Source organism: Polypterus senegalus, chromosome 12 (assembly GCF_016835505.1).
Source record: "Polypterus senegalus isolate Bchr_013 chromosome 12, ASM1683550v1, whole genome shotgun sequence".
Taxonomy (NCBI): domain Eukaryota; kingdom Metazoa; phylum Chordata; class Cladistia; order Polypteriformes; family Polypteridae; genus Polypterus; species Polypterus senegalus.
Window position 1 is genome coordinate 87,787,860 of NC_053165.1, and position 25,456 is coordinate 87,813,315.

At 37.1% G+C, this 25,456-nt stretch overlaps 1 protein-coding gene across 4 annotated transcripts in view; it reads left to right on the top strand.

The window, feature by feature from the left end:
• Positions 1 to 25,456, top strand: part of bnc1 (basonuclin 1) — a 172,076-nt gene that overhangs the window by 99,786 nt on the left and 46,834 nt on the right. For 2 of the 4 annotated variants that reach the window (XM_039772784.1, XM_039772786.1), the window contains exon 1: positions 24,077 to 24,296. The exons of the other annotated variants lie outside the window; for them this stretch is intronic. Coding sequence is in view for 1 of the 2 variants with exons in the window: in XM_039772786.1 (XP_039628720.1) it covers positions 24,282 to 24,296 (15 nt within the window). In the remaining variant the exon portion in view is untranslated. Of the gene's footprint in view, positions 1 to 24,076; positions 24,297 to 25,456 lie in introns of those variants that run through there. 4 annotated transcript variants of the gene reach the window in all.

Consider the following 25,456-nt stretch of genomic DNA (forward strand, 5'->3'; position numbering starts at 1 on the left):
CTCAATCGGGTCTCCAAATTTGATGCGTATCCGATGCCGCGAGTGGATGATCTGCTCGATCGGCTAGGAAGCGCTCAATTCCTAACTACCCTTGACATGACAAAAGGGTATTGGCAAATTCCTTTAACGGATTCTGCAAAGAAAAACTGCATTTAGCACTCCCAGCGGACATTGGCAATACCGGGTCCTTCCTTTTGGTTTGCACGGGCGCAGCTACTTTTCAGCGTCTGGTAGACACACTGCTACGGTTCCACAATTCCTATTGTGCGCTACCTAGATGACGTTGTCATCTATTCCAGCACGTGGAAGGATCATGTATGGCAGGTGAAAACGGTACTTTCCACACTGGCAGCTGCAGGACTTCGTATTAACCCAAAGAAATGTTTCTTTGGATTAAGAGAAGCCAAATATTTGGGCTACCTAGTGGGGGGGGGGGTGTCGTGAAACCACAATGTCTTAAAATTGATGCCATCATAAATTGGCCCGTCCGATAAATAAGCGGCAAGTACAGGCATTTTGGGATTAGCTGGTTACTATCGTGCTTTGTGCCACATTTCTCAGAAATTGCTGCCCTTATCTAATTTGACAAAGAAACGGGCACCTATAAAAGTGGTATGGGATGATACAGTAGATAAAGCATTTTGTGACTTGAAATTGGCCCTTACATCAGCACCTTTATTAAAATCCCTGATTTTTCTCTTCCTTTATTCTCCAGACCGATGCATCGCCACAGGATTGGGTGCCGTGTTGAGCCAATGTCGAGGGTGCTGAACACCCGTTATGTATCTGAGCCGGAAACTGCTGGACCGTGAGATGAAGTATGCTGCGGTGGAGCGAGAGGCCCTGGCGATTAAGTGGGCTATTACATCGTTGAGGTACTACCTATTGGGGCGGGAATTCACTCTGGTGACGGACCATGCCGCTTTACAGTGGATGTCCCTTCATCGGAGTCGAATCCTCGTGTCACTAGGTGGTTTTGGATCTCCAACCATATCGTTTTAGCGTTACTTATCGTAGGGTTCCTTGCAGGCCAACGCAGATGCTCTCTCCGGATTCACGACCTCTCGGTGCAGGTCGCCCGACCGGATGGGTCTGGGCTGAGGGGGTCATGTCACACACGCGTGCGAGTTGGAGGCAGTCAAAGAGCCCAAAGGTGAGTGAAATCTCGCGAGACAAGAATTTATCACGTGGTACTTACCTGAATCTCTTTCTACCTACAGAAAACTGGAAGAAAAATAAACCCATCCATTTTCAGTTCCAAAATGGCCGCGATGACATCACTTCCGGTTTCCATCCAATGACATTACTTCCGGTTCCACACTCAACTACTCCTGTCTGCTCACGATGACGTTGGTTCCGTGGTCCCGCCTCAATCGTCACTTCCTGCCAACCATTTCCTCTCCCATCATCCCATCTGTTATTTAAACGCCATTTTGTTACCATGTATTCATTCATTCTGTACTGAAAAGTCATTCTGAATCAACCATTTTTCACTTTGTCTGGACGACAATATATGGGGACGATCCCCAAATCTTTTTCTATTTTTTGAAAGACTCTTTATTTATTACAATATATATATATATATATATGTATATATGTGTGTGTGTGTGTGTGTGTGTGCGTATATATGTGTATATATATATATATATATATATATATATATATATATATATATATATATATATGAGCAGATAGGTAGATATAGATGCAAGTTCATGGCAAGAACTAGGTTTTTTGTATTAGAGTACAGTATATTTACAAACAAACAAAATCTTTTGGGAAGAAAAAAATCAAAGTCATTTAGTTGACTTAGTGACTGTAAATTATCTAGTTGTGAGTGAGAGTGCGGTTGAGTGTGGGGTCAGTTTTTAGGTTTCATGGATCCTGCTTTTACTTACTTTGCTGTTTAATGAAGGTCCAGCTACAGGGGCTCAACTTCTCTGATTTGTTGTCTTCATTTTGGAGTCATGTTTGATGATGATGTTTGATTCTTTAATATTTTTACCCTTATCATTATTGATTTTGATATTGTATTGGAGTCAATATGACCTAGTGGTTAAGGTTTTAGGTAGTTAACTGGATGGTTACTGGTTCAGTCTTGATCTTATGTGACATGCATTATGACTGAACATGCCTGTGCTCATTTTAAAATACATAAAATCTGTAAACAATTGTATTGTAGTTAGAAAGTAAACTGCCTTTGCATCATATTCACTGTAAAAAATACCTATATAAAATAAGAGTGAATGTAGTATTTTCAGACTTTTGTGTTGAGTTTCTATTTAATCTAATGTTAAACATTTTCAACACTTTTAATGACTGCTGTCACTCCTAAAATTATCTCATTCCAAATTCCAACTAGACAAGAATGGAAAATAAAGTTTTTAACCTTAAACATGTCGATTTTCTACTGGAATTCTCTGCCTTGTCCAGATCTGCAGGGTCTGACATATTTTGTCATATAGCAACACACAGAGATGTTTCCAGGGCAGCATTCTTAAAAAAGTCAGTCGGTCAAAGTGTGGTTCTAAATTCAGAATGATGTTTAACCTATTAAATATGCCATTTTTCTCTTGTCTTCTACAATGGTGGTTTGTCTGACAACAGTGACAGCAGCGCATATCTGGAAAGATTGACAAAGAATGTCGCAAGTTATTCTTTTACACACCTTACATAGCTGAATTTAATTTAAATTTAAAAACTGTTGTGTTTTACAAACAAAAAAAAGTAAATAGAGATTATTTAAAAGGAGACAGTCTTTTTAATGTGTTTCTGCAGCATCTCAGAAGAGATTGTCTTGTATTATAACAGGGTAAGGCAAATAAACCTGACTGTGGCTTTGGATAAGAAGGCCTTTTTGTCCTTGGCTGTTGAAGGAAAGTGTCCAGGCATTGTACTTACACCACATCTGTGATGGAGGAAAAAACAAAAGACATACAAGTTTCAAATTCTTTCATCATGTCCTGCCCTATAGGCACAAAAAGAAGTAAAATGAAATGAGAGCAACAGTCTGATTCTGTATTTCCTTGATTTTCTAATATTAACTAATATCACACAGTCAGTTGATATTTAATTTTATTTTTTATACATACTTTTAAGACACATTTCCTTTTTATTATTGAAGACCTGCTTATGTATTTATCCATGTGCAGTATATCCATCTATCTGTCCACTTTCTATACTTAATTCTTGATTATTAAACAGTTAATGACACTAGTCTGCTAAAAAGCTTTCCTATCAAACATTTTAGGTGTTCTTTATAGATCTGAGGGGTTGAATCCAAATCTCTAATTGCTATATCACTATCAATTTTTGAAAAATGGTTTAAAATGATAAAAAAAAAAAACAGAGAAAATTTTAAATGAATTACTTAGACTTGAAAAAAATATAAATGCCATATGTAGTTAAATATGATTAATACTTACAGAGAGTAGTAATTTGTGTTTTCTTTTGATAATCCTTTGAAAGTGTTTCACAGTGGAATGACCAACAGATATCTGCTAACATAGACTCACTCTACTTTCTACTATAATGTCTCTGTATTTGAGCAATGTCCTGGTGGAACCTTTCCCCGTGTTCTTAAATCCAAATGATAGTGTACAAAATGGACTTTTAAAGACGCCCAAGTAGAAGGTCGGAATAGAGACGTTTCTCAACTAGTTTCTTGTAGTTTTCTGCCTTTGCATTCCCCAGGAAATTGTGGCATGCACTTTTATTTGTAATTTTCTTAATGAAGGCAGTGTCTTCTTTTAACATTTGCTTACTGTGCATATTTCTATAAAAAATGTTTAAACAGCAGTTTTCTCTTTTCTATACAATACAAAGGCATCATTCCAACCTTCTAAGTATAAATTCCTTGTCACTTTGAAGGAATAAGAAGTGAGAAAAAATAGTGATCGAGAATAGAAAATGCATAGCAGATACTTGACTTTATGTTGTTTCCACATCAACTGATGTTAACAATTAGGACGACTGAAATTTTTCAGATAAAAATATACTTCAAATAATAATCTGAACATGAAAAATATATGAAAAATACTTATTCCATAAAACAAACTTAACTTTTTTTTAAATCAATACTTGTTAAAAGGGTGTTTTTCACTGAATCCGATATATTATTTTTTAAAAGTCAAAAATTAGTTTCAAAATAGTGTTTATCACTGAATCCGATATCTTGCAGTACAGTTTGTGGTAGAAAAATTACAATTTCAGAAGTGGGTTCAGCACATGTAAGTCTATGCAGTACACAATTTTGAGTGGGAGGATTTTAGTGCAGGCCAGTGCAATGGGAAATATTCTGGTATATTTATGTACAAGGCAGGTATGACCGTGCATAGATAGGATTCATTGTGTTGCAAAGTGCACTTCAATGTTGCCAATCAGCCCAACATAACACTATTTTGGGAAATGTGAGAAAACCCCTTTAGACATGATGAGGACTCTTGCACACTCCGTCTCACTCACAGGACCAATTTAAAATTGCCAATCAACCTAAATTTACTGGCAAATGAGAGTAAGGCTGCGTACCAAAGGTGAACCCATGTAGACCAAGCCAGGGTAAGAAATCAAATCAAGCTATTAGACTGCACTACTAACCATTCTACTTCTGTGCCACCTTTATTGTACAGTGCGTGGAATAAACATAGAAAAATGTATAATCATTGTAATACATAAAAACATTACTCTGTTTGTCATTGTTGCCAATATTATATTTGCTTCCTTGTGTGTAAGCAGGACGAATATTTATTTTACAGGGTGCCTTATAATTGAATTGTATAGAATGGTAAATATTCATATCTGGACTAATTCCTATTATGCAGAATTCTAGTCAACAACAGTGAACTTTTTTTTTTTTTTATATATATATATATATAAACAAAAATCAGTCAATTTAGTTAATTAGTACATATGACATTTTAAAATAATGTATGAAATAAACAAATGGAAATGAGGTCAAATTGCAATAACACATTAGGTGTGTAGTCCTCAAGATTAGACCATGGGTATTTATTTGATTGAATGAAAAAGTATTCATTTATTGTTGTGTCTCTTTTGTCTTATTTAATAGTTTGATTGCTGTAGTGTTTCCTTCTTTGTTGGCTTTGTAATTTGGAGTTCTGGGTCTCCTGTGGAGTGGCTTGGTTTCGAATCGATTAACTCTGCTGCTGGGATTTGAATCCGATGTCTGTCATCATCTATGGAGTTTGTCCATCATTTCTGTTTATGTATAGGTGTTTCCTTCAGGTGCTCCAGTTTTCTTTCCACATCTCAGAGCTGTGTAAATTACGTTAATTGGCAACACCAAACTGGCAGTGTTCAAATGTGTGCATGGATGTGCACTGGGAAGGCCTGGCATCCTGTCTGGGACTGGCTCCCATCCTGCACATGATGCTGCTAGGATAGATTTAACTCCCAGTGCCCCTGAACTGGATAAGTGGGCTAGAAAACGAATGGATGAGTGTCTGCCACTATTGATGGATATCAAAGGAGTTCCTCACATCATGTGTTCAGTCCTCTGCAGATTTGACCAACAGGCCTTGAAACCGTGAACCGTGAGCAGACCCCAGACTAATTTATTTCTTTCTGCTTACTTTGCTTGACCATAAATTGCTCTGCCAAAGTGAGAATGCAAGTGCGTTCTCTGTGTAATTGGTGTAGGATCCTGGAAAATGCATCACAATATCATGGCCTCCTTACAGGCACATCTCTTTAGATATATTCAGTGTTTTTGATACTTTTTCAGCTGTTTTTCCAGTAAAGTGTGCCAGTCCATCATAGGGCATACTGATTCAAACTGTGTAATGTTGTTTAATTACCTAATGCTTAAATCCTTGAGATGTCGGAGGAAGTCTGACACAATCAGAGAAAACCTTTATTAACACTCTTAGAATGTGCAATCTTAACACAGATATTTTAAACCAGTTTAGCTCACTGGTCCTTAAAACTACTGAGTAGGGGAAGCATTTGTTTTGGTATTTCCTTACTGAAGTCTTTTTGTCTCTAGGCTTCCAACCTCAAAATGATTGTAATATGTAAGCGTTTTTAAATAAGGCTGTGCACTTGTAAAGCATTTTCAATATCCATTATAGTAAAGGAGCAATATAAAATAAGTTAGTTGATCAGTTGTTTGAGGTGTCAATGTCCTCTGTAGGCTTAACTACCATGTTGTTGTAGACCATACCATACATATGGCTAGGATGCGGCAATCCCTATTATATCTTCAACAATTACACTGTGGGATTTCTGTAGATGAGTATCGGATATGAGTGGTTGCTTGTCTGAGTTGAAGAGGAAGGCCACGATCCACAAGAAGAGATACAGATCCACCTGCAGCTCCCGCACTGTACAGAAGCTTTTGCGAGTAAAAGTGGAAGTCAATGAAAGTGTGAGCATAACATTAAACAAGGGCAGAAGCCTTTTAACTTAGCCCGTCACAAATCACTGCTTTAACCTTCCATACACCTGGGTGCATTCTCCTGTGTACTATGTGGTGGTAGTTTATTAAACAAGGTTACCAATAATTTTCTAAGTACATTTTTGGTTTGCTCTCCTTTGCTTCTTTAATTACGGAACTCCTGGTGACAGACAAAACAAGCCTGTTTAAACTTGCATTGTAATTTGTAGATTAGATGCCACACCTCAGACGGAACGTCAGAATTAAACTGTTTTGTTCTAGCAGAAGGCACACCCTGGAAGATACCAGGCTTTAAAGGAAGCTCCCCAAAAGAAGAAGATTTCACTGTCTGTGAAGCAGTGGCAAAATAACTTCTCAGCTTTTTATATGAGAAATATGTAAGGATTAGTGAGAATAGCTCATTAACCCGTTTCTTTCGTTTTGTGATGTGACTAAAGATAGAGGCATAATCAGCCTGTTTACTAGACCTTAGTGGACTTACTCTTTTTTTATTTTTTTTTTTAATGGTTTGCTGCTTTGAATATCATTCCTCCATAGCCTTGTGATTAGCTTGTCTTAACATTTAGTATGCTATATGATTGAATTTGTGCTGCTGATGTTGCTGTCTTACAAATCCAGGATCCTTGGCTCAAAGTTAGCACCTGGTTAATATCTGTTTGGACTTTATGCTTTCTACTCTTGCCTGCTTTGGCCTTTCACCATTTACTCTAATCTTTCTGCCACGTCCCCAAAGATCTAACATGTTAAGTTGATTGTTTATGTGAGTGTTTCCTTTGATGGACTGGACAGGAATTGATTTCAGTCTCCATTGCCCACAGTTGGAACAAGGAGGCCTGAGAATGTTACAGTGGGTACGGAAAGTATTCAGACCCCCTTCAATTTTTCACTCTTTGTTATATTGCAGCCATTTGCTAAAATCATTTAAATAATTTTTTTTCCTCATTAATGTACAAGCACCCCATATTGACAGACAAAAAAAATAATTTTTGAAATTGTTACAGACTTATTAAAAAAGAAAAACTGAAATATCACATGGTCCTAAGTATTCAGACCCTTTGCTGTGACACTCATATATTTAACTCAGGTGCTTTCCATTCCTTCTGATCATCCTTGAGACCACCTTCATTTGAGTCCAGCTGTGTTTGATTCTACTGATTGGACTTGATTAGGAAAGCCACACACCTGTCTATATAAGACCTTACAGCTCACAATGCATGTCAGAGCAAATGAGAATCATGAGGTCAAAGGAACTGCCTGAAGAGCTCAGAGACAGAATTGTGGCAAGGCACAGATCTGGCCACGGTTACAAAAAATTTCTGCTGCACTTAAGGTTCCCAAGTGCCTTGGTGAGAGAGGTAAAGAAGAACCCAAAGATCACTTTGGCTGAGCTCCAGAGATGCAGTCAGGAGATGGGAGAAAGTTGTAGAAAGTCAACCATCACTGCAGCCCTCCACCAGTCAGGGCTTTATGGCAGAGTGGCCTGTCGGAAGCCTCTCCTCAGTGCAAGACACATGACAGCCCGCATGGAGTTTGCTAAAAGACACCTGAAGGACTCTGAGATGGTGAGAAATAAGATTCTCTGGTCTGATGAGACCAAGATAGAACTTTTTGGCCTTAATTCTAAGTGGTATGTATGGAGACAACCAGGCACTGCTTATCACTTGTCCAATACAGTCCCCACAGTGAAGCATGGCGGTGGCAGCATCATGCTGTGGGGGTGTTTTTCAGCTGCAGGGACAGGACGACTGGTTGCAATCGAGAGAAAGATAAGATGAATGCGGCCAAGTACAGGGATATCCTGGACAAAAACCTTCTCCAGAGTGCTAAGGACCTCAGACTGGGCCGAAGGTTTACCTTCCAACAACACAATGACCCTAAGCACACAGCTAAAATAACGAAGGAGTGGCTTCACAACAACTCTGGGACTGTTCTTGAATGGCCCAGCCAGAGCCCTGACTTAAACCCAATTAAGCATCTCTGGAGAGACCTAAAAATGGCTGTCCACCAACGTTTATCATCCAACCTGACAGAACTGGAGAGGATCTGCAAGGAGGGATGGCAGAGGATCCCCAAATCCAGGTGTGAAAAACTTGTTGCATCTTTCCCAAGAAGACTCATGGCTGTATTAGCTCAAAAGGGTGCTTCTACTAAATACTGAGCAAAGGGTCTGAATATTTAGGACCATGTGATATTTCCGTTTTTCTTTTTTAATAAAGTATCTATTTATCTATCTAATAAATCTGCAACAATTTCAAAAATTCTTTTTTTTGTCTGTCAACATGGGGTGCTGTGTGTACATTAATGAGGGAAAAAATGAATTTAAATGATTTTAGCAAATGGCTGCAATATAACAAAAAGTGAAAAATTGAAGGGGGTCTGAATACTTTCCGTACCCACTGTATATTGCTGTATTGGTTTAATACATTTATTACATATTTTTATATTTGTTTAAGTAGTTTTAAAAATTACAGTATGTATGTGGAACTGGTACATCATCCAGGGTCAGTTCTCACCTTGTGCTTAATTGCTACTCAAATGGACACCAGTGTCCTAAGACCCTGAAATGTATAAGCAAGTTAGAAAATGGATTGATGTGTGGATGGATTCTATTATGCCAAGGACTATTTTTCAAGTAATGTTTCTTATAAATTTACAAAAAATAATTTGTAAGTCAATATCATGTTGGTACTCATGACCTACAGTATGAGTAAGAAATGATTCTAGCACTATAGCATGTGTCCAGTGTGGGGTTACAGTGTGTGGTTTTGGTATACTGTATATTATTTAGAGTTTCAGTGTTTGGCAAATGTGGGTGGTTTTGTGCCATTGCATGGTGTCATTACACCTAGTGGTGCCTTGTAGCAGCAGGAAGGCAGATGTCCACAAAGTGAAATAGTTGTTGTCATGTAATGATCCGCATATGCTCTTTTGGAGACAGGCACGTGTTCCGAAGTCATTTAGGGATTTCCAGAAATTAGGAGGCAAAAAATTAGGGTTGAAAATGGTACTAAGCAAGCCAGCCAAATGTATGGTGGATGAGAAGATTTCATTAATGTATTTTCATATACTCAAACAGACCATAATAAGTGGTAGAGGTGGCTGGCAAGTATTGGTAATGGTACATACCACCACAACCACCTCTACTCTGGAAGCATAAATGCAACATATCGGCTTCAATGCTGCTTAATCAAATTCAGTGCTATGGAGGGCCAGCTTAACCTGATAGTATTGGCCATAAGGCAGGAAACAACCTTGGACAGGATGCCAACACACACCCGTACATGTGCAAGGCCAATTTGCAACCTCCAGTTATCCTAACATGCTTGTCTTTGTGGATGTGGGAAACAAAGCAAATACAACCCACCCCCCACCCCCACCACAAAATTCATGCCAACCCTGGAAAGACAGATTTCAGTGGTATTTTTGCCAACATGACTCATTGCTGCTACTCTGTGGCAGACAAGACTTCTTGAGCCTAACAAGAGTCCAGATATTGATGATGTTAGCTGGCCAATAATATATATTAAATGTGATTCATTCTGTGAATGCATGCTTTTAAATAATAGCCAGGATCGCCATTGTAATGAGTCATGAATCGGACATCCTTTATTATGACATTGGACCTAGTGGAGTCTACATATCAATCTGTATAGACGGATAAATATGGCACAGTAACAATTTTAAATAAGCTATGTTGATTTGAATTTGCATACAGATAAATTGTATAATCTATAACACACCCTATTTTTGCATACTTAAATGCCCCAAAATATATATCTTTGTATATTTAAAGGACCCAAAATAGTTTAACAGATTAAAAATCTTTTTCAAACTTCTTATTAAATATGAACTTCTTCTATAAATTCTTATAGAGAACAAAATGAAAAGATTTAGCTGTCATTGTTTCAGTGTTTCTGTGGTGAATGTGATGGAAACTAATGGTACAGAAAGTACAGGAAAGGCAAACTCAAAAAGAACATTTTCCATAACAATTCCTCCCTTTTTTGTTCTTCCAGAACAATTAGTCACTTTATTTAACATCTTTAATAATGATAGAAAGTTCTGGTCCTTCTCAGGCAGACAAGGCTTCTTGACCTTAAGAACAGTCTGTATGATGTTGGCAATGGTGAGTGGTCAATGATAGATACTGTAATGGGCTTCTGTGATTAGAGTCCTTTATGGTGTCCCATGTGGGTACCTGTCACAATTTCTTGAAGCTATCTTGTCCTCTCAGCCTCCCATATACTACAGGATGGGAGCCAGAACCATCTGCAACTATCTTTGCTAGCTTTGTTCATCATTACATCTGTGCACTAACACCAGATCTCAGAAAGATGAACCATTTAACCTTTATTAGACTGTGTTAATTTTTCATATGACTGACAAGTGTTCTGTCAAGTTATGATGTTGTATTGGAGCAGTATGACAGATAGAAACAATGATAAGGCTTTATTTGTCCAAAGGGGGAAATTTGGAAAGGTAGCCATAATCTCCTTAATTTTTTATTGCCTTTTTTATAGTGAGCCCAAAGTGTGGCCATGTAGTGGCAGTCATTACCTAAGAAAGTGGTTTTTAAACTTTTTGACCTAGGTTTATCTTTTTTGTCAGTGATGTCCCTTTATTAGTAGTAATTTTAATGTAAACTAGCTAACGTTTTCCCCTGAATGGCACACAATAACAATTACCAGTAAGCATATATTCAACATTTAAGTATAGTGTATGTAATAGATGAAATATGCACAGTATACATCCAAAACTTTCTCTACATACAGGTGTTTACTGCTGAATCAAATTTAGGGTCCATTTGTCTTTTTTAAAAAGTAACCTGGGCTTGTCTGACTTTTTTGCAGTTTTGTTCAGACCGGGTGTAAGTGAGGAGAGTGCCAAGAGGAATATATTTTAGCTTGCCGGCAATTGACTCTTCTAGATTTTCGGTGCACAGATTTACTGCACAAGGCAAGATGAGCTGCTCTGCAGTTTTGTGTGCGTTCTTATATTTGCCAATTTGATGTACAAGTAGCAATACCCCTAGTGCCTGCTAGCTTGTTGTACAAACACACCAGAATGTTTTTTGTGAGTTCTCAGTATTTAATTTTTTTTTTTTTTTCATTTAAAAATGACGTCTGTAAGCAGCATGCTTTTTGGTAGTCCCATACTGCAGATAACATACTATCATTGCTCGCCATGCTTCATGGTAAATGTAAATCTGCACCTTTGAATTTTGTGGGTTGTATGTTCTGTTAATGTTCCTGTTTGGTTCAGGTTTATGAGATAAATCATGTGAGGCTGATGCAGAATTGGAAGTTTTTTATGGATGATGCTGTAGAGCAATTTAAGGACTCGTCTGTATTTGTTGACTTTCTTAATAAAGCGGCAGCATATAACAGGTTGCCATCTGCTTGTAACTGGACTATTGTCAGTCATTTGAGTTCTCCATTTTGGAGAAGCACAATGTTCCTTTGACTGGATGCTGAACTAAAATCTGCAATCAGTAGCCCCCTAAAACATTAAACTGATGTTTTTTGCATCTTTTTTTGTTAAACTTAAATTGAGGACCCATCTAACATTTGTGTTGTGAACCAAGGGTTGAGAAACCCTGACTAATGGACATTAAGACTAATATATTTACATGTCAGGCTATGCTGATCTCTTCTGCCACTTTGCTTATAACATGATCTTCTGTGCAAAATGCATAAAGTGGTAGGACAGATTTTAAATTTAATAAGAAACAAACGGCCTAAATGCAGAGTATGTAAATATTCAGGAAAAAAGTCTGAATTAGAGTAGTCCGCCCTAATTTGGGGCATTCATAAGAAATATAGATCAAAAATAACCTCATTTTCATAATCACTGACCTTAAAAATAGTCTAAAACAAACTTTTGTTTGAAAATGTCATTTTTAACCTTCTGGGAATGGCTCTGAGAGGGTTAGGACCAACGGTAAAGAATCAGATATCAAAAATACTATCATGTTCGTGATCAGCAACTGCAAAATAGCATAAAACAACACTCCATGGGCCTATATTACTGATCCTCATGTTTCTGAGACGCCTATTGGTTTACTCTTTATCATAAGGGTGTAATTTCCTGCACAAAATATGATCTAAAAATGGTCTGAAATGAGTTTTGTTCAGATCTAGAGCACCAAGTATAAACAGAAATCCCAAAAACCTAAACTACTTGCATAACTAAGGATCAACACGAGTTGTATGGTACATCATGTGTCGGGATTTTCTTGTACTGGTGAGTCATGAGATGCCATAATAAAAAAAACTGAAGTCATTTCAGAGCATTCATAAATAATCCTTATGAACACAATAACATTCATATTTTTTTCGAGTGATATAATTTTGGTTTATAGTGTAGTCTTTTGGTTTCTTAATCTTGGGATTTAAAAAAAAAAGGGGGGAGTCCTAGTTTTCACAGCTTTATTCTTAATGAGAAGAAGGTTATTATATACTTGAGCAGTGAAAGCAGGAGGGAAAGGCCCAGTTCAGCTCAAAGCAAGTCATGTAACCTCCTTGCACTCTGTCTGTCAGAAGAGTGCTACAGTCTGATATTTAATGAAAAGGACCGAGAACAAGAAGGTTCCTTACTCAGCTACAGCCCTTCTGTGTGACCCTCGGCAAGTCATTTAACCTCCTTGCACACTGCCCTTTAGATAAGGAAAAAAAAATAATACAGTCCTATTAGAAGTGACACTTCTGGGGTTGATGTGTCTGCATTTTTTTTGTTTTCAGACAAGAATGGCCAAGATTTTTATAAATACAGATTGCATGAATTGCATTGCAGACTTTCTGAAATTTCTGACATATATTGAAAGAGGGAGGCAGAAATTTGTACAGTTTTTTTGTTTTGTAACAAGACATATACCTGTGGTGTTTTTACATATGTCACCTTTTATCTGTTGATTTTCATTTGTTGAGTATTGGTTATCAGAAGAAAGCTGTGTGAGGTAATGTTAACCTTCTCAGTATGGTTTTAAGTTCATATGCGTTACATATATACTTCTTTTTTTAAAAATATAGTAACATTTTGTCCTCATCCTTGTGGGTTTTAGATAGATAAATAGTAGTTTTATTGACCCCTGAAGAGATAAATTGATTTACTTTAGCAGTAAAATACAACATCATAAAAACAGTGCAAAAACAAAGTGCAAACAATAACATAAGTGCAAGATCCAGAGCTATACCCCAATTATAATAATAAAAAATAATGTAAAAAAAAAAAAAAATAATAAAATTCTGTGCCAGTGTGTCTATTGTAATATAGCTGTCTGGCTTTGAGCCTCTCTAGTGCCACCTTGGTGGAATAAACTGGTGGCTACAATTTTGTAAGACGTGTCATGCAGAGGACAGGCAAAAGTTCAAAGGACTGCCACTCATTTTTTTCATCATCCTTTTTTCTTCTTCTTTCTTCACCGTGTTCTGTGTCATTCCTGTAATTTATATGTCCCTCCGGTCAGTTTATTCAGGCATTTGGCATCCCATAAGTTGGTGTTTTTTCCCCAGCAGAACATAGAATTTTACCCCCCCCCCCCCCTTTTTTTAAATGTTAAGATTAAGAATCCAAAAAACTGCACTATAAATCAGAATTTTATCGCTCCAAAGAAATATTGTTACTATGTTCACAAGAATAAGTTATGATTTCTTTGAAATCATATCAGTTGTTTTGGACAACAAACTTTTAGAACATCCCCAGCACGTTGTCTCTTACTTAAAAGGCCAGAGCCTCCCTAAATTAAATAGTGTGTTCTGGGCCTTTTTGTGCAACACATCTGTTCTGTTCATTCTGTGCAATGGTCCCCCAGACATTTACAAGTCTACACCCTTCATCAGTTCTACAAACTATAGTGACCGTTCACAGAAGCTCATTTTCTTCTCGACACTTATATATGTAGGTTAATTTGATTAGAAATTCTACATAGACACTTTTTGAGCGAGGTGAGTGAATGTGGGGTGTACAAGTGTGCCCTGTGGTTGAATGGCACCCCATCCAGACTTCTTTCCTACATTGCACCCAGTGCTGCCAAGATGGCCTCTGGCTCCTTTGACCCTGAATCATATTAACTGGGTTAGAAAATGGATTAATGGATTGGTCAGAAGAATAATGGATTCATTTTTATTTCAAATTCTGTTGATATTCTCCACCCACACCGCTCCAGTTAATTGACTGCATTTTCAAAAAGAAAATAACAATCTGAAGCATATTTTAGAATGTGATGGCAACTGTAAAATAGTGCAGAGTGAAGGAGGGTGGAAGGCTAACTGCTTATCTGGGGTTAATTCCTGCCCTGTACATTTTGCCACAAGAATAGGCTCAGACCCCTACAGCCCTGAAACTGGATTACGCAAGATTTAAAAAAAAAAACAACTTTTAGTATTGCTGTCCCGCACCTCCAGGACTTCAATCTCTGCTGTTGTCTGCTTTATATTTTCTCTTAAGTACTGTGGATTTGCTTCTACATTCGCAAAGATGTGCAGATTGTTTTAACCCTCTCAGCCCTGACTTCCTATTACTAGAACATATATATGCAGCCGTTTTTGTAAAGTACAGATATATTTGCAGCCATTGGAACCAGGCGTGCTACTGTTAACACATACTTGAGAGACTGGCATACATTCTGCGAAACACGGAAGTGAAAATGGATGCTTCCGGACTGTGCGCACCACTTTCAATGTTATTTCCTCAAGAAGATTAAAGTATTTGGCAGCTATTGTATAATAATAGTGATCATTCTTTTTGTTTTTTTCATTTTTGAGCTTCCTACACACCCCAAAGGTAGAATATCTTACAAAATCATTTATTCCATATAAACAGAAAATCCAGGACTGAAAGGGTTAATTTGGCAATTGTAAATTGGCTACAGTGTGAGACTGACAGTGTGTGTGTATGTGTGTTAACAGGTTAACTGTGCTGTCCTGCATTGGTCTTGTAAACAATGCAGATTTGGTTCCCACCTTGTGCCCAGAGTTGCCAGGACAGGCTCTGGGCTCCGTGACTCTGAATTGGAATTAGAAAGGCTAATGCAAGTCCTGTAAACAATCCCAGACTATCTCCAGCACAAATAACATTAGTCTGCACCAAAATATTTCCACACAAAAAAATTAAATCTGTGTTCCTTATGGTGTAATTACGTGTGCTGAATCCATTTCTGATATTGGAATTACTCTACCATGAACTGATTCAGCAAAAGATCACATTCAGTGAAAAATGTTTATTATTATTTGAAGTATATTTTGAGCTGAACAATGGCTGTCTTCTCTGTTATCTGAAGTGGAACCAACCTAAAAAAAACTATTTGCTGCACATGTCTTGTTCTCATTCATTCAGAATAACCAACTACAGTATTTACATTTAGAAAGTTAGAAAGATTTCTTTTTACTGTCCGGAAAAGCAGCAAAAATAAAAGAAGATATCTTCGTTGAACCTCCAATCTGTGAGCTTTTCAAGGGCACAGTTTTCAAATCCAGGCAATGTGAAGCTGAAAAATTAGCTTAGGAGGCATCTGAAAATTCATGCAACAATTTTCTTGGGAAGACAAAGGAGGGAAAACCATGAGGATCTAGTCGAGGAGCATCTGTCTTCCTACCCAGCATTTGGCAACAACCTGTTTTAAAAAATCCATTTTCTACACTGTCATTTGGATGTTTTCCTCCAAAACATGGGAGCAGACTCTGGTGAACATTGAGGAGAGGTTCTACCAGGACATTGCTCGAATGCATAGATGTTTTAGTGGAAAGTGAAGTGGGTCTATGTTAGGAGACATCTGTTGGGCATTCCACCATGAAACACCTTCATGGGATTGAGGGGGAAAAAAACCCAATAATAATATTTATTTATACAGCACATTTTCATATAAATGATGTAGCTCAAAGTGCTTTTCAGGATGAAAGAGGAAAAAAGACAACATATATCAATACAATTAGGCAATAATAATTAACATAGAATGAAAGGTAAGGTATGATGGCCAGGGAGGACAAAAAAAAACTCTAGACAGCTAGAGAAAAAAACAAAATCTACAGGGGTTCCAGGCCATGAGACCGCCCAGCCCCCTCTAGGCATTCTACCGGACATAAATGACCTTAATCAGTCCTCATGGGTTTCAGGCTTCACATGGAAGAACTTGACGATAATGTTCATGTGGATATCTGTCGTTCAATCCATCAATGTAGGGACAGCACGGTGCTTTGATCGGGTCACCACCACAAAAAAATGGAAAAAGAACAGCAGAGAAAGTAGGGGTTGGTACGGATTTCGGAGCTCCCATGAATGATAATGATAATTAAATGCATACTGTATACAAAATATCAAATCTGAAATGAAGCTATGAGAAAGCCATGTTAAAATAATGAGTTTTTAGCAGTTTTTTATAAATGCTCCTACCAAATGACTATTTTTTGTAAGTAATATATTTCAAACAACTATATGTGTCATTTGTAATTTTTTTCGAGGTCTGAATTATTGTTTTAAAAAATATACTGCTATTCTCTAAAGTAGTGTTTTGTTTTTGTTTCATTTTAAACCTTCATCTTTCAAAAAGCAGAGGTGATAGAGCAAATCTGATGTTAGATTTGGATTTAGCACCCACAAATCTATAAAGGACCCCTCAAAGTTTTGACTGGAGCAAAAAAAATTGCCAGTGTAATACTCTTAATAACTATTCCTATTCTTCACAAAAATAAATAAAATGTAGGAAAAGAAGATACCCTAAAATCTTAAACTCAAATGGACAGTGCTTGAAATAAGGATAACAGGTCAAAAGGCTAATTGAACCCAGAACATATGCGTCGTCTTGTAGTTGATCTATTTTTAAATTCTGGTGAAAGCTATTTTTTAAATGCCCAGTGGCCTAAAGAGTTCATCATTAGCTAGACTAAATATTCATCTGTCAGTTCATTATCAAACTCATCTTTTTCTTGTCCTTGGTTGTATGAAATCCATCAACCATAAACAGTTTCCCAGTCCATCACAGTGCAAACTTGTGCACAGATGCCTAGTTCTTCATTCTCTGTCAATTTAGATTAAATTAAATGAACGCTACATTTCAGGATATCCAGGTATCTAGTGAAACACCACACGAGCGCAACAAGAATGTGTAATCTCCACACTTTTGGTGATCAAGCCTGGAATCAAACTCCAATCCCTGGATCTGTGAAGCAGCAGCAATGATCACTGCACCAGCATTTTACCCCAATGAATACTATTTAATATCACAAAATAAAATAACTTAAGAGAAATAAAGAGCAAAGAGGTCTCTTCATTATCACGGTCTCTTAATTAAAGGTGATTTAGAACTGACCATTTGACATGCATGTTTTTGAGATGGAAGAAGAGAAAACATGCAGAACACATGGAGAATTTATAATCTGCATACCAGTATTAGTCAGATGCTGGATTTAAACTTGGCTCCTGCACTACAATGCTAAGGTATCAAATAAAACAATACAGAACAGTTCCCTATTGAACAGTATGTTAGGTTATCTGGGTGAAGAAACAATCTTATCAACATTGTACTTCTGGTCTACCAGGTGCAGATTCGTATGTTTTAATAATATTGCTGTAGTAGTACTCAAGAGTCCTAGTTGTTGAGGGATGCTATGCTTAGCCCACATTAACAGAGGACATGCCCACTTGAAAATGTAAAGCTCTTCATTAGTGGTGCATTTTGAGCAGCAATAGAGCAGTGTTATTTTCTAGAATATTTTTGTGCATGTGCTATAAAAGTAATATATGCACTCCATACTTCTGCCTATAGAAAACTAAAAAGTTGATGTTCTTTGAGACAGATGTACTGAAAAAATAGGCAAGTGTTAGAATAAGGTGCAACCAGAAGAAGTTCCTTTCTTGCTTATTTCTAGCCCACATTCCCCAAACAAACAAGCTTCTTTTTTGAGTGGGTTAATAAGCCACATTAAGCAAAAATGGTTCTTTCAAACATGCTGAAGTGTCTGAGTCACTAACCTTGGGAAGTAAAATGATTTCTCAGGGTGAAGCCTTACCTAATAAGCTCAAAATATACAGAACAGGTGCATCAGATTTAAGAAAGATGGATCAGGAAGAGATGGTTATTTAATACCAGGATGAATACTGGTGGCATAAAAAATGTGTGTGTGTTGGTAAATTTTGGAAACAAAGTGTGAGATCAGAAACCATCCGGTACTTGCATTTTTACATTCAGAAGGGACAGACAGCTGAATTTGTAATTATTGCTTAATTGTAGAATAGATTCCATAGCATTAGGTGGCAAACAGAAAGCCTCTACAATACTCTCTACACTTCCAATACAGGAAAATATCAACTTCTGATTTGAAGCAGGTCATTAAGCTAGACATTGTTTTAGTGGTTTTCATTGAGCACAAAGAGTTTATTTAATATATGTTTATAGCAATAGTGTGTTGTTTTGTGTATTTTGCATCATCTTGGTCTTTTTAGTAGTATAGCAAATTTATTTGTAGAAGTTTCTAACCATTTTAAATTGCATTGGCAAATTTAATTTAGTTTTCGTTTGTCTCGTTGTTCATTTATCCAACTTCCTCTTCTTCTTTTCCTTCTTCTTCTTCCGCAGCTGTTCGCATTTTTATATCCAGTTGCATTTTTTTTTTGGTTGTTGAGTAGACTTCTCCAATGATGGATGCTAAATCACGTAAGTGCCACCATATTTATACTGTCCTTACCTATAATGTAATGAACATGACAATCACACTCCTGTGATGCATCACCCATTTCACATAAAGAATGAAAATAAAATTAAACATTGCCAGAATAATTTAAGACAGTTAGAAATTTCTGCAAGTAAATTCTCTGTACTAAAAAAAACACGAAAATAACTCCGGATACATGTATAATAACATGCTCTTACTGCAATCTTTAACTACATTGTTGTACTTTTTACGGGTTTCACTTTATGTCAACAGCCTATACTGCCATTATTTTGTTCTTAAAAGGGAACGTTTTTAGCATGTCCTATACTAATTTGTGACATGAAATTGTTTTTCTTTTCCATGTTCCAAAGACACACAGTTGTGGTTAGTTAAAAGACTTTCAGTCTGGTGGGTTTTCATTCCATACCTGGTTGCTGTCCATGATAGGTTTGCCCGTAATCCCCAAGTTTGTGTGGGTTTTCCTATGGGTGTTTGGTTTTCGTCCCACATCCCAAGGGATTTGATTGGCCATTTTAAAAAGCAAAGTATAGTACACAGATTGGGATAGATACAGTATGTGGATAATACTTCATAAAGGATTTGATAGAAAGATAAGACTATATTAAAAAAAAAAAAGTGTCAGAAGTAAGGTTAGATTATATGAGGATGAATATCTTAGTGTGCCAGTGTTCCAGGTGTCTCAGCTACAGTGTTTATTTCATTAATACCTTACTCTACCTTAATATGGTACTCACAGGTTCATAGAGTCATTGTCATGTACTGAGTGCAATGAAACTTTTACTTGCATGTGTTAATCAACATGCAACACATTGCCACCTTCCGGTGCCATGATTAGTGAGTTTAACAAACTTACCTCAAGACTTCTGTCTCCTAGAGCCAAATGGACTTGGCTATTCACTTGCTTACTGTGGCAAAATTAATTATTTGAACTGCTATACAAACAAAAACATCTGGAATAATTTATTACAACATTAAAATAATTTTCACGAGAACTGGCCCTTCAGCCCCTCAAAGCTCGCCAAGCCTATCCACGCAATTTCTCCAAAATAACATCAAGTTGAGATTTGAGGGTCCCTCATGTCCTACTCTACTTTGCACTACTTGGTAACTTATTCCATGTGTCTGCGATTCCCTGTGTGAAGAAAAACTTTTATCATTTTTGATTGTAAAGTTAGTACAATAAAACAGTAATTATATCATTGTGTCTTTACAGTTTATGTGTCAAAGGTATCATATTTTGTTAGTAAAGTAGAAGTGCAAATCACTAACATTGACACCCCCACAATTAGGAAGATTTGAAAGATAATAAAACTCAAAAACTCCTAATATAAAACCTACTAGATCTCATAAAATCACATTCTCCTGATATAAAATAAACTAGGGTTCATTCATTTGACTTAATTTGTATTTATAAAACAAAGTACAGTTAAATTTTTTTTTTTCTCTTTTTACATCAGCTGTATTGTAAGCAAATTTCCAGAATCCCGTTTTTCTATTACAGGGTCTTAGGGATCCAGGGCTTATACTGACATTAGTGAGCGCCAAACAGAATCTGATAGAATGTCAGTCCGTTACAGGGCATGCGCACACACAAACAGTTTTAGAAGTCAGGAAAAAACCTGAAAACCAAAGGACATTCTTCAGTGACAAAGGGAGCACAAACAACATACAAACTCTGCATCGACAGAATGGTGCGGGTTTCAAACACAGTTTCTTTGTTCATTGAGGCTGTGTTGCTAACTGCTCCTTCACCGAATAAATCATTTGACTCTTCTTATGTTATTGGCATATTAGAGCCTGGCAATTTCTATGTTTTATGGAACAATAAACAAACATCAAATACTCAAATGACAATGTCCCAAATATGTAGAATTTTAAACAATAAGTATTTTCTGGGTTATGTGCCGCTTGTTGCTTGCCTTTTATTTTAAGCTACAAAAGTTATAAACAAATTCCTCTTAAAAAAAAAAAAAAATCAAAGATACATCCCTAAATTTTGAGGGGGCTAACTCATTATTCCTCTATGGAGAGGGTGCTTTAATAAGTTTGTTGTATATATTCACACTTTTATTTATTTATTTTTGATCATTTATGTATTGTATTGAATTTTGATGCTACAGTATACACTCAGCTATATTAAATTAACACTTACACGAAAGTTAGTTTTCCACATTTGAATAGTATACTGTATCTTGCATTTAGGGAAACAATCACTTGGAGGAAGGGGGTGTCATTCATAGTGGGCACCACATATGGTCTGAATTGACCAGCAGGTTAGCCCACCACTACATTAGAGCCTTAATGTTAACGACAAAGTGTTTTGTCACACAAATGTAATTAATTCAGGATAAAGTACTTGTAGTTAGCAGCAGTAGGTAGTCATGCTGCCCCCTATGGACTCTGGTATCTGCAGATATCATGGTGGTCTCCTTAGCAACTGTAGGAATTTTACTTTCACTCAGTAGCTCACTGATGGTATGTCTTCTATAAGTTTATATTTTAGTCTGTTGTTGTGCTGGTATTGCCAGGTCTTATGTTGTTTCTAAAATGCTGTTTTCATTCTGTTGCATTTTTTATTTATTGTACGAAGAGAATATGTTTTAGATCATTTTTCAATATGATAAAGTAAGTTATTGTTTGTATGATGTTTTTTTTTATTTCATATTGATTGGGTATTTTTATTTATTTATTTTTGTATTTTATTCTGTAGTTTTGTTTTTATGGTATGATAACATGGTGCATGTTTTTTTTTCCTCTTAGTGTTTTCATTGCTTGTTGGTCTTGAGTATTCTCATCCATAATTTTTCCTTTTTTATGGATTGTCTCTATTTGTTTGTTTTGTTTTACATGAGTGATATATTTGTGTTTTTAATATAAATTTTGTTTTTCTTGCATTTCATCATGTATTGCTGCCTTTAAATGCTTTTGTGTTATTCTTACTTGATGATCTTTGGTTTCATTGTAGGGTCTTCTGGTGTTTTTTTGTGTGTGTTTATTGCATAATGATTTGAAGTTTTAGTGCATAGTGATTTGATTTAGTGTTCTGTTTTGTATTCACTGTTGTGTGTTTGTGTTTCCCTGCATAGTATTTTTGTTTTAATTATGCTAAATGGAAGTGCAAGAAGTGCATTGTATTAGTGAAATACAGAAACATGATGATATCTCACAACTCCAAAAAAATGGACCCTTTACAATTTTAGTGCAGATTTTGCAAGAATTACTTGTTTTTCCATTTTACCTCTCACATCTGTTGATTTCCATGTTATTGTAAGTAGTTGGTTGATTTTTACAAATTTTATAGGAGATCCTTTATCTATATGGGTATTTTACACTTGTTTCGGGGATTTTTCTGGTCACTATATGTCATTCTAGTATCCAAATTTCTCTTTTCCTTTAATTATGAAATATTCTTTGGACCGTTTTCTTCACCTGTTTTGGTCATTGCCATTTTGTTTTCTCGTTGTTACGGCTAATGCACCTGTTGTTAGTGGTGTGTTCTCAGAGGTCCTGAGATTTGATCTACCTGCAACAGGATAATAGGTCACCCTTCCCAAACCGTTATTTTGTGAGCTCAGATTAGTGGACCCTCATCCGAGTTACGGATTCAAAACCCAAGATATTTTTCTCATTTTTTTGGCTTAGACGCTCGTTATTTCTGATCTCTTGGCTTTTGTCATTTTTCTGACTTTCCCTTAGCTCCAGGCGCCTACTTTCAAACCTTGTCTGTTCACAGATGTAACAATTATTGCAGTAAATGGTGCAGAAATGCTGCACTTTGAGTGTCCCCTTTTGTAAACTGGCATCTCATCCAAGGCTGGCTTCAGCCGGGCACCTGATGCAACCATTCCATCTCTCTGCAACTCTTTACTAGCTAAAGCAGCTTCAGAAAGTAAAGTGGCCGTGGACACTCCAGAGGTTCTTTCCTCCCCTAATGCTGCTGACTGGAGGTTTTGTTTTCCTTTCCTCAATTGTCAACTGGCCATAGTTCAAAAATTAATTATTGGACAGATATTGCTGGGCTCCATTTACGTTAATCAGTTTCAAACTACTTTGTTTTCCTGTCTGTTTATACAAATCTGTGTCTTTGTGTACTGATTATGTAATCAGTAATTTGTAAAGTTTGTGTTTGAATTCTACCTGAGAATGAGTCAGAGCTCTGTACACTTGTACTCAGTATAGAGCGCTATATAAAAATAAACTGAATTGATTTGATTTTGTGATTTTGTGATTTGTGAATTTGCATTCTATAGAAATGGAGAGATGTTATATAAAAATGCTGTAGCCTACTTGATGAAGTAGAGGTTGTAATTTCAGTGAAACTCATTGGCTTAGCATTTAATTATTTGTAATAAATGCGAAGTCATCAAGCCAATCAGCTGTGATAAGAAAACAGTTTGAAAACCCCACCATTCAGCAGTATGTACTGTTTGTAGACAGAGTCAATGTCACTTACAAATGCCGAAATCTGTTCTTGCAGTAAATGGGAGACTTTCCAGCTGGCACAAGGTAAAACTTGTTACTGTTTTTTAAACCGAATGGTGTGGAGGTGGGGGGGTGGTGGCGGGAGGTGCAACATAGAACAGTACACTCCTGGGCGAGAGCAGAGCTGAACAGCATTGATTGAATGCATTACTCAGGCAGCCAGAGCAGAGGTAGAATCTCTCCAGACTGCATTAGGAGTGCCTCAAGCCTTTGTGATTCCTTTTGATCAAATCTCTGTGAAAGATGAGTGTCATGCCCTCTTCCAGCCAGCTGTGAGGGGACTGCCCTGTGACTTGGGGCTGGGGGAGGGAGGGAGGGAGGAGGGGGGCATGCTCAAACACACCACTCTGAGGCGCTGAGGGGAGCGGCTGTTCCAGAGGTGAGAAACAGACGCAGCCTCCCAGCGCTGGTGAACACTGAGTAGGAGGATCTCATTCCACTCCCCTGTGCACAGTTTGAACATTCTGCACATCTTGAGTGGTTTAGAACCAGACAGGGGTGAAAAAAAAGAGAGAGAGAGGGGTGTGTATGCTCTCTCGCAACTGAGTGAGTGTGTGTCTCTGTGTGTGTGTGTGTGCATACGCGAGTATGTGTGACCAACTGTCTGATAGTTCTCCTTCTGCCTTAATACTTGTACAGACAGGAGAGTTTGAGGCATTTCTTTTGTAGAACTCGTAGGGAATGGCAAAGTGTATTGTTACCCTGGAAACATCTGTTTAATGAGAATGTCTGAGGTAAGAAAAGAGCTTTTATGTTTCATAGTGTGTTCCTATCTAATGGTTTATTTTGTGAGCAGCTATCCAATATATATTTAAAAAAAAAAAAAAAGTAAATCCACCTTCTTGGGTCTTTTTCTGTTAAACCTTTAACAGTTGGCGGCCTTTTACCATTTTGTCAGGATGTCTAGGTTCTGCTCCTAGTGTTGTGCATCTGTTTTTGTTGTCTTGTGAATTTTGAAGCTGGACTCTTGTACTTCTTACTCTGCATTGCCTGCAGAGAGCAGCATTTGTTGACACTGTGCTCTCCTAGGGTTTCCTGGCAGCCCTCGTAGTTCATACTCCCAACTGTTGGCATGTAGAGTCACCCTCCGTGTAATCTGTAGTTTTATTGTTATTTTCAAGAAGAGATTAAATGAAACAAGCAGACAGACTATTGCATTGTTCTGGGACCATTGTTTTATTTTTTTTATTCTTCATAGTTCTCTTTGTGAACAGTACATTTTCAGACTGTTTAAACTTTTGTGCTACCGCCAGTATCAGCTGACAAAGTGCCAGCATTCACATACCGTCACTGTGCAGAGGAGGTGGATTGTGTTGGCTGGCCCCTGGAGAGCCTTGTTTTGTTTTTGGTTCATTTTCAGTTTAATTCTAAAGTTCCAGTAACTACCTAGCTTGTACACGTGAATTCTGCTGCCCATATGCTAGGCAAAGCTGTAGTGTGACATTGATGATGTGGGTCACATAGATAAGGCAAATCATATTTTGAATTCTAGGGCAAAAAAGGCAGACTTGTGTGACTTTATGCACTCCCAAAGATTATCCTTGTTTGCTTAAAGTGCAACAGGCAGCACTGCCACCACAGTTCTGAGCAAATATTCGTGTGGATTTTCTTCCACTCAGTTAAAATGTGATCAGTTTGAATGGGTTCTTCCAACTATGCATTATGATTGTGCATACAAGTTGTGATGTCCTAGATGTAGCCGTAGTATTAGTTTGGTGAGCAGAAGTGAAATTGTTGGATATGTATACATTCACAGTATATAGATTGATAGCTGGGTAGACATATATGTGTGTAAATATGGGATTAGTGAAATGCTGCATGAGTGTGCATTTGCAAAAGAAAAAACTAAAGGTTATTCCCACACTGAAAATAATAGAGACAATGCACTTTTATT